The sequence below is a fragment of the Prunus persica genome, chromosome G4, assembly GCF_000346465.2.
Source record: "Prunus persica cultivar Lovell chromosome G4, Prunus_persica_NCBIv2, whole genome shotgun sequence".
Lineage (NCBI taxonomy): Eukaryota > Viridiplantae > Streptophyta > Magnoliopsida > Rosales > Rosaceae > Prunus > Prunus persica.
This window is the reverse complement of record NC_034012.1, coordinates 12,747,547-12,758,244: the sequence shown is the minus strand read 5'-3', so window position 1 is coordinate 12,758,244 and position 10,698 is coordinate 12,747,547. Positions and strand designations below refer to the sequence as shown.

The following is a 10,698-nucleotide window of genomic DNA, read 5'->3' as shown; positions in this document are numbered from 1 at the left end:
CCTTAGTTCCAATTTATACCCAATTAAATAACAACTATCCCAACTTCTTTTTCTTTTTGATGAACTATAAACCATTGTCGTTGCACTTCCGTCTTTCTCTCTTTTCCACCTTTTTCTTTCCATTTCCCTTCGTCTTTAACTCTTCACCTCTTTCTCTATTCTACCTCTTTTGCTCTTCTTTTATCTTTTCTATCTCCTTTTATCTTCTTCCTATTTTTCTCTTATTCACCTCTTCATGTTTTTATCATTCCAAACTCAAAATTGGCCGAACTGAATCGGAATCGCATAGGTCTGGTTTAGTTTAGTTATTCTAAACACTTTCTATGTAAGTCGAATCAAACTAGACCATCTATAAGTTTCCTAATTTATACAGTGAATATTTACAAAACCATCCAATATTATTCAAGATGTGGTTCGAGGATTGTGATGTCACTGCTATATTCAAATCAATAAAACATAATTTTCTATTAAAAAGAAAAATTGACATCACTGAGAGGTATGGCGTGGCCATCAATATCCTCCATTCAATACTCCCTTTCTTGATCATCCACCACATAATATTGATCTCCATTGATTTCGGACTCGTGCAAAACGTCATTGATGAAATTGTCCAAGTCCCTTAGAAAACTGCTAGACGAGATGTCATCAACGACTCTTTGTTCTTGAATATTGACCCTTTGATCACCATCATGTAGATGATGATGCGATGGGATCATGGCAGCTGCCTTTGTGCAATTTAATGTTATACTTTGAATCACCTGAACCTGATCATCTTTAGCAGTACAATTACCACCTTCATCAGCGCCATCATTTTTAGCATTTATCTTGATGCGACGTGGTCTTGCCTCTGGAACTCTCTTGCTCAAATTAATATTCCAAAAGTTCTTTATTTCATTGTCTGTCCGACCTGGTAATCTTCCAGCGATGAGGGACCACCTAATCATCACCTAATTACTTAGTATTCAACTTGAAAATATATTTAATATGCATCTTTGGGTATATTAGCTTGAAATAAGACTATATAAGTTCGGTCTCTCTTTCTGTACGTACGTTAGAGTAATTTAGAATATCGCTTTGTTAAAGAAAAAAAAATTATATGACATGTCAATATGTCAACATGTCATACCTGTTTCCAAGAAGCTTGTGCATTCTGATAATAAGGTCCTCTTCTTCGGGAGAAAAGTTGCCTCTCTTAACATCAGGCCTAAGATAATTCAACCATCGTAGTCTGCAACTTTTCCCACTCCGGTTCAACCCTACAAGTATATATAGTTAATTACATGTATGTATATTATCTCGAAGAGATGTTATGAAACTAAATTCTTTTATATAAATAAAATGAAACCAAAATGGTCGATCGAAATGTCTGAATATGTATATTACCAACCAGTTTTCTTAGCAACATGGCTCCATTTTCCTTCTCCATGTGTTTTGATGTAGTCTGCAAGGACTTTATCTTCCTTAGGACACCATGCTCCTCTTTTCACCACATCTTTATCACCGGGTAGTTTTCTCCCCATATATATATATATATATATATATATCCTTTCTCTTTCTCTCTGTGTGAGGCGTACACTTTTCTGTGTGGAGAATATATCTATGCACTGGGTATATATGGTGTGTGTGCCTGAGGAACAAAGGTCCCACTTTCGAATCGAAGGCCCAAGAAACTAATATTCTTTTGGAGTTGAGATTAATTCTGAAGATTTAACCACACTGTCTTTTTGTTGGAGAAATTATGAAATGATACTGTATTGTGCTTACTTGGTATAGCTTGTACACATGTTATATGAATGAACAACATGATTTATATTTTCCCATTTTTAGGAAATATATCAATAAAATATCACTTATATTATAACACGTAGACAAATTATATCACGTGATCGTATTACACTTCCCATTGTTAGAAAAATTAATTAAACATGCACTCAACCTGACATGAGTACCCATTAATATTTAGATTTAACTTGGTATTGCTAGGTATTTGCATGCCGATGAGAGAGAAAAACCCTAGACAACGGTGCCTTAAATGAATGAGCAGAAATATTGATGTGTGCAACCGGACGTACTTTTTTCCTTCCATGTATTGAATGCTTACCAGTTCTGTAAAAACTTCATTAAAAACATTCTTATATTTTGAATGTACGAGTTAAAAACTAAAAACTAAAATTGAACTGTAACCGGGAACAGAATAGCTAGCTGTACATATTTGTCACTTGACAAGAGCAATGTGGACAAGAAAAACTCATTCCAATAATAATAAAGTGCATCACAACAAAAATAAAACAAAGAAAAAGGCAAATTTGTATAATAGGAACAAAAAGCAAGATAGCTCAGTATTGTAAGCCTTGTAAAAAGCCAGAGTCTCATGACAGTTGCAGTGGATCTCTACCATGTATCAGTCTCATGAGCTGTACTGATTTCAGAGCAATATGGATGGTAATTAATTATAAACACGTTCGAAATTTATTTCTCGACTGTCTTTTTCTTCAACAATTAATTATTATTCCTGATGAGATTAGAATGCTCCCAACAAGTAGACACTGAAGTGTCACTATACCAAATAGCCATTCACATCCGCCAATGCTGTTTTAAATTTCAATGAGAGTAAGTACACAATGTGTTACGTCCCCTTCTCTTTAAACGTGAATCCATGTAGTTCTCAAAAGAAATGTGAATCCATGTGCAAAGAGCAAGCGATTTGGACCACCCCATATGTTTATGGAAAAAACAAAACCCCTTGTTTATAAGTTATTTCTTCATCTAAAATGTGCAAAAAAATAAAACGTATTAAAGTTGAAATGAAGATAGGAATACTCAAATGACTAAACAATTTCCGACTTAACTGATTATTTGCATGGATACTTTCTTCAAAGAGATGTTAAAAACTGGGCGTGTTCGTTTTCTTTTTTAAGAGCCTGTTTTCATTTTCTTGATGGAAGTTGAGGTTCCACCCCAAAACCAATTGGCAATGGGGGGAGTAACCCAACTCTTTACAAGCCCTTGCTAGGTTTTTCAACTTCCCAATGTGGGACTATTTACCTTCACATTCTTACACGTCCCTCCAAACGTGTGACAAATTTTCAAGCTTAATATGTGGACAACACATATTAGGTGATGTGGAGCACCTGTGGCCATTGGTCTTTCACACGTGGGCAACCTGCTCTGATACCAGATGTTGATAATTTAGGAAACACAAATGACAAGAGATAGAGAGCTTTTGTTGAACTCAAGTAAATTCTCATTGACTGAAACACAACTTAAATAAAACGTACAAAATAAGTGACTCAAATAAAGAAGGAACAACTAGACATCCCACTACTACCAATACTAACATACGTCTCCCATTACTACCAATACTATCAGACTTATCCCACAACTAGAACACCCCTGGGGCTCGTTTGGTATACCGTATTAGACTCTGGATAGGAGTAAATAGTCTATGTTAGGTGTTTGGTGTCAACTTGTATTATTTAATTACCCGACTATTTTATACGGGTTGGGCTTTTAATACTCTCCTTACCTGACTAACTAATACAATCCACACAGTCCTGTTTAGATAATACACGCTTAATTATACGGCTAAGCACGCGTTCTACGAAAAAAAAATCAAACGCTCTTTTCTTCTTCTTCTCCCTAGGGTTTTTCTCTGCTATCTTGTCCAAAGGTTATTTTCTTCACTCTTCTCCAGGTATCCACCTCTCTCTCTCTCTCTCTCTCTCTCTCTCTCTTATACTCTCTCTAATATGCTTCTTCTTGCTTCTTCTCTATTCTTTATATATTTCAATTTTTTATTAAATTTTTGTGGAATTAGGTTATGTATTTTTCGTTTTTGAAATTAGGTTATGCTTACTTACATGAATGAAAGCTAAATCGTAAAAGGACCTATTTTACAAATGAGAAACATTGGACATGGGCTTAATGAATGAATTGAACAATCCTATTACCGAAGCAAATTAAACCATTTAAATGAATACACAAACTTCACAACAGTAGCAGCAACAGCAATTGAGTCATCACCATTTTCCTTTAGTACCTTTGGTTACGATTTCTTCTATAGTGGGTTTGGTCTTGCGTTTGGGACATTGTTGATTGGTTATGGGTGGTGCTGTCCGAATTCCTTGTTTTATGTTATCTTATGTATTTTGTTTTTATTTAGTTTTGAACTGGTCTGGGTGAGAAGCTTGGTTCTAGCCTTGGTTTTGAGGTCTAGGTGCCTCTACCTGGTTTTTGTGACTTGCTTTGTAATCTATTTTTTCTGGGTTTCTTTAATGAGATCAGATTTCAACCCACACCAAAAAAAAAAAAAAAAAAGTAAGTGGAGGCTCTCTTTATAAAAACCAACATTGATGTCAATGATTATGATGAGGAAGTTGAGGTTGAACCATATCATTCTGCCTCTTTGCCAATATCAAATCAACAAAACTCAGCTAGCTCAAGCAGTCGACACCGCAAACGAAATGTAGATACTGATATTCAAAAGAAAATGGCTAAAGCATTTGGTGAGATGATTTCTGAGTCTATTGACCAATTGAAAACTATAACTAATAGTTTGGTGAAAGGATCATAACCAAGACCTGACATTGCTGCTGAATTCAAAGATGGACTTGTCTATTATTGACCAAATTAAGGCACTACGGCTAATTTTGGAGAAAGCAAGTGATGAGAGAACATTCTTGACATTGGATGGTGCTATGAGAAAAGCATTTGTTCTTCTCTTACTTGGGGCGAGGGAGCTGTGATTCACTCTTTGATGTAGTTTGGTTTATGAACAACTTTCCCTTTTGCTCTTATCACCTTAGTATGTGATCACTTTGAATTATACATTATTTGGTACTGTTTTTATTAACGTATGCGAGTATGTTGGAATTTTTATGAGATACTACAATTATGATAATGGGTTATATGAAGAAAAAAAATATTGGCAAAAACAATTGAAAAACAAATCTTGTCATATGAATCTTACCAAAAAAATTTCGTGTAATTTGAATCTTAATTTCCATTAAAATTATCAAAGAAAATTTTTTTATTTTAAAAATAGTCTGATCTGATGTTATCCGGAACATCACCAAACACAGTATAACTTAGTCAGACTATTTATCCGGAACAGCACCAAACGCCTTATAATATTATGGATAAATAGTCAGTACTCTCCGGAACAAATTAATACTATCCGACGAAAATTAATCAGTACAGTCCGACGTACCAAACGAGCCCCTATTGTATAGGTAGAGCCCAACTGATTTCCTAAAACATAGGAACCAACGCTTATTGAATCTATATATATAAAGTAAAAGACAGAGAATGGTGAAACATTCAAAATACCAGAAAATACTCTTGGTTAATTCAAACACTAAGAATTGAAATTATTAATTGAATGAGGATAATATGGTAAATTCACATTTTTTTTTTATATATTAAAAAAATTAAAAATTAAAATAAAATCAGATAATATGTCCTACTTTTATAGAACATAACTACCCATGTTATATTTTCTAAATTCTAAAAATAAAATAAAAAATAAAAAAGACAACCAATTAGTGCATGTGCGATGGGGCTAGTTACAAATGACATAAATAATTTCTAACATTTCTGTTTCTGGTTTTCACTGAATACAGAACGGGGAAGTTTGTCTTGAGTGAATGAATCCAGAACGGTGAACAAATTTTGAAAACAACATACTGTCGTTCTCAGTGTTTTCAGAAAACGTATCCAAAACACGGGATTCAACTTTTTAACGCTTGTCCTCGCTGCCCCTACTGAATGATGCTTCCTGCAGTACTCGTGCTTTTGGTTACTTTTTTTTTTTTTTTTTTTTTTGCGCCAGTGTTCGTGTTTCTTGTTTGTCTGCTTTTGCTCCCCTGTGTTCGGGGGTGCTGGTCTGCGTTGGGCTGTTTTATGATATTCAGTTTCGACCCCAAAAAAAATAAAAATAAAAAATAAAAACTTTTTAACGCTTCGTGCTCTCTCCTCCCAAGCTAAACCTGTTGAAGAGAGGAAAATGAAGGATATGGTAAAGATGTGGTGTAGTTTTCAGATGAGAGACATGAGAGGGTTCTAGAGAAGAGAGGGAGGAGAAGCGTATAAATATTATTTTACTGGTTTTGTCAACTTTTTTTACCACATATTTATTTAACTCTTTATTTGGAATTTTGATGCTAATTTATGTATTGGATACCATTGATAATGTGAAAGCAAAGATTCAGGATAAGGAGGGCATTCCTCCAGACCAGCAGAGGCTCATATTTGCTGCTGGGAATCAGCTGGAGGATGGGAGGACTCTTCCAGATTTAAACATTCAGGAGGAGTCTCCGTCTGTGTCAGAATTTGAGTGATGCTTTTGCAGTCATCCTGGTCTGAGTAGTTAGCTGTGCGGCTTTAAAGTTCATTTTTATGGTTCTTTATTTTCTTACTCCAAAGGATGACTTAAATCATTACTCTTTAGTTAATGAATAAGTTTTGATGCATATGCTTAGTTTTGCTGTTTGCATTTTCCATTTTTATTCTTATATCTACAGTGTTCTTTCATCATGTATGTGGGTTGTTTGTTGGGATTCAAGATTTCTATTTTCAGTTCTTGGATTTTCTAACCTAAGCACACAACTGGAAAAAAAAAAAATACTGCAGCTCATGAGTGGAAATAATACTCATAAAGATTAGGGTTGTGAAGAAGATAGAGGACTGCCAGTGGGGTTAGCATTGCCATTGGTTTGGATCTTGTTAACTTAGAAGATTATGCAAATGGACGAAAACTGGTAAGCTCACGAGTGTCTGGTTATTGAGCATGGAAATGGAGGACAAGATGGAGAGTTGGCTTTTAGAAGGTGTTGACTTTCATTCAAGGTTTGCAACTATGCATAAACAACCTTTTTGGCATATACGGGAAAACGGCCTTTCGATAAATGCTAAAAGCTAGTAAACATTGTCATTTCTTAATCATTTTTTTGTTAATTATAACGTCATTATCACTCTCAAACTCCTCACTCCACCACCTACTTATTCTCCCAACCAAAAAATATTTAAGAAGAGAATATCAAATGCTCCCACAGTCCCTTCTTATATTCCGAAAATAACAATAACGTCATAAACATTTAGAAATTGATACACATGTTATGATAATACCAAATGACGTTCGCACTAACATGTGATATTACCAATTCAGATATGTTAATATAAATTAATTAATGTTATAACACTTAAATTAGTAACATTACGCCATCCCTCCCACCAAGGATGTTTTTCATTTTTGTCTTGTTAATTAGTTAATGAACAATGCCTTTTTTTTTTATGTGCTTTGTTTTGCCGTTCATTCCTTATTCGGAATATATCTCCATCGTTCTTTTTAATCATGTGTTTGGATTGTTTGTTGGGAGTTGAAGATCTCTTTGCCTTTCTTGGAAATTTAACCAACATTAATTGTATGATCTGCACCAATTTGGTGTTACAGATTTTGCACCTTGGTTGAGAGAGAAACACATGTGTGCATATTGTTGTTGGTTTGCTTTCATTTTCTTAAATATCATCGCCTCCCTCATCGAAGACATCGCTCAGGTCCTGCAAGCCCAACTGAGCAAACCTTTTGAGCCCATCAACAAATTCAACCCATTAAAGAGCACTCATTAAAATGGGAAAGTTTTTTATATTCGTTTTTAAAATGGAAAACTTTAAGTGATAAATAAGAACATAAATTTAAAATACAGTATAATCGAAACTGTTACATCAATAATAAGGACGGAAACCGTGAGGAGGCAAAATCAAAGCTGTAAACAAAACCGGTAATTATGATTCCAATCGGCCGGTTTAGTCAGACGGATGCTCACTAGACATGAAAAAGGAAATAAAATTATATTTTTGAGTTATTTTTCCGCATTATCAAACATGAGAAACGAATCTTCAATTTCCCTTTTCATGGGAAACTATATGGGAATTAGAGGTTGACATTTGAACCGAAGAACTGAATAACCAAATTAAACCAGGCAGAGAAAAACGAGAAAAAAATCAAATTGACCAAAAAGTCAAAAACTGTTGAAGCCTATGAGTTTTCTCACTTCCTAAGCAGCTGTTCCCGTGTCTCCCACTTCCTAATCTTGCATTTTTACCCTTTAGAGTTGTTCCTGCCATAGCAAAAAAGGGGCCTAGGCTCTAAAAATAACCCCTACCAAGGCAAAATGGCCATAACAAGAAGTGAGCCTTATGAAACTGGGCAAGCCCAAAGGCAAGACTTGTATGGGCAAGTTGACGTCAGTGTGACGTCAATGACTAATTTAAATACCAAAAAAATTGAAAAAAAGGGGAAAATACCAAAAAAAATCAGATTTTTTTTTCTTCTATAAATACCTAGCCATGTTCTTCACTTCTCACACCAAAATTCCATACAAATTTATCTCCTCATATCTTATGTGAATGGTGATTGCCCTTGGGTTACCACAACAATAGGTGGGAATGCATAAAAAAAAAAATTACAAGGGCAGACACTATTCACATAAATAGTAATTGCCCTTGCCTCCCTTTACCTTTTGCCATGGCAAATGAATGGAAGTACTCTTCGTGAAAAGTGGGATTGAGCATGTCATATCAAAACCCAAAAAGTAAGAAACATTGGTACAATATATTTGATTATTTTAATAAGAGTAAATTGCCATATACCTCCCCTTCCCCCGAGAACTACGACCACAATTGGACTTAATTCCTAAATTAAAAAATAAACTAATTTAACACTCGAATTAATTAAAATAGCAAATTTAATACATGCCGTTAGATTTTATCATATTTCATCCAAAAGTCTGTCAAAAATGATACATGCAATGGCGGAACCAGGAAGTTTTGTAGAAGTGGACTAAATTGACTTTTCTTTTAGAGAAGTGTTGGCTTTTAGAAGGCGTTGAAGTCAATTTCTTACTTAGAGTTTGATTAGTAAAAGTCCTTGTTGTTATAAAGCCTCAAATAAGATTAAATTTAACCCATCAATCTATATATTTCCAAGACACCAACAAGTTAACACCAACGTTTCCCTGCTCTGGTAGCCACACTGTAATTCAGTTTATTCAATTTTTGGTTTTTTACCTTAATTAAAAGCTTAATACTCCAAAGGCTCAGATTTTTTATTAATTGAGTCAATAATAAGTTTGGAGTCCCCTTCAACTAGAACTTTACTCCAGCCTCTATGAACAACATAAGAAAGACCATGTGGTTGCTAATCCAACCAATTGAATACTGACATACAAGGGAGGCCTTGAGCATAGACGGACAAGGCGGTCGCCTAGGGCCTCCAAATTGGAAAGGCCCCTAATTTTTATAAACCTCTATATATATGTATGTTACTTTAAAATTATACTATATTAATTTATCTATATATATAAAGCAAAAGGCAGAGAATGGTGAAATATTCAAAATACCAGAAAATGCCCTTGGTTAATGCAAACATTAAGAATTCAAATTATTAATTAAATGAGGATAATATGGTAAATTCACACTTTTTCATATTTAAAAAAATTAAAAGAAAAAGAAAAAGCAGATAATGGATCATATTTTTATGGAACACAACTACCCATTATCTTTTTTAATTCTAAAATAAATTTAAATTTAAAAAAAAAAGCCTCTTGCAGGCGTGGAAGCGCATGCTGAGAGGCTTATTATATTAAGCCCAAATACTAGTAAAAAAAGCCCAATTATTTACTCTAAAACTAAAAAATGAAAACTTAATAAGGACCGATTATTTTTCTAAAGTTAAATCGGTTTAATCAGTTAACCTAGTAGCATATATCTTAGCAAAAAAAAAAAAAAACTAGCATCATAGAGGAAAATCTGCTCTACTCAACATAAGAAAAAAAAAAACTAGCAGTGAATATCTACAGCAAGAGGAAGCGATCTTGAGGAAGAACAATAAAGTAAAAACCCACAAGACTATTTTTTATATTTTCTATTGAAAAAGACATGGTAGAAAAACTTGATTATGCAAAGTTAATTGATACTTTGGCATTGAAAAATGTAAGACGAGTGATGTTTTGATGTATGTTATAAAGTTGTTATGTGAATTACATTTGTTTGTTTCTTTTTAGGTTACAATTTTGACTTTGTTTGTTTAAACTTATCGAAAAAAATCACATAAATATACATAAAGACTAGAATGCCACATTTTGATAGTCCGTCTAGGACCTCCAAAACCTTAGGACCACCACTGCTGACGCATACATTAACAATTAAACAAAAATATATTTTTAAATATGGTTTCGTTATGGATTTCTAATGATTTATGGAGAATATAACCTGCTCATTTAACCATTATTTTGACTACATTTCAAAATTTCCAAACTTGTTCTCACTCAAACTTGAAACAAATTTTGCTCTAAAATCTCTCCTCTTCTCGCCGCCTCCTAAAATTTGTCCTCTTCTCTCCGCCTCCCTTGATCTTATTTATTTATTTTGCCACATCCTCCCCCTTCTATTTCATTTCCCACTAGCCCCTTGACACATGCTCACGCATGTGCCAATTGGTTTTCTTTTTCTTTTTTATTTTATTTTTAGAATTAAGAAAAGATAACAGGATAGTTATGTTCCATAAAAGTAGGACCTATTATCTTATTTTGTTTTTAATTTTAATTTTTTTAATATTAAAAAATATGAATTTACCATATTATCCTCATTTAATTAATAATTTCAATTCTTAATGTTTGAATTAACAAAGGGCATTTTTTG

The 10,698-nt window shown here is 33.8% G+C and overlaps 1 protein-coding gene across 2 annotated transcripts; it reads right to left on the bottom strand.

Annotated features, from left to right (window-relative positions):
• On the bottom strand, positions 212 to 1,528 carry LOC18778886 (transcription factor TT2). Of its 2 annotated transcripts, none has more exons than XM_007212473.2 (3): positions 1,388 to 1,528; positions 1,127 to 1,256; positions 212 to 936 (listed from the first exon to the last, which is right to left on the bottom strand). In XM_007212473.2, exons 1-3 carry the CDS (start codon positions 1,518 to 1,520, stop codon positions 525 to 527), a joined length of 675 nt encoding a protein of 224 aa, XP_007212535.2. In that variant the 5' UTR covers positions 1,521 to 1,528; the 3' UTR covers positions 212 to 524. The 2 variants fall into 2 exon arrangements, with proteins under 2 accessions (XP_007212535.2, XP_020416789.1); XM_020561200.1 differs by having other exon boundaries at positions 1,384 to 1,499.

Coding starts and splice junctions, on each gene's coding strand:
- LOC18778886 (XM_007212473.2), bottom strand. CDS start 1,520: ATGGGGAGAAAACTACCCGGTGATAAAGATGTGGTGAAAAGAGGAGCA. Junction 1,257..1,387: donor CCATGTTGCTAAGAAAACTG/GTTGGTAATATA, acceptor ATATACTTGTAG/GGTTGAACCGGAGTGGGAAA. Junction 937..1,126: donor CACAAGCTTCTTGGAAACAG/GTATGACATGTT, acceptor GGTGATGATTAG/GTGGTCCCTCATCGCTGGAA.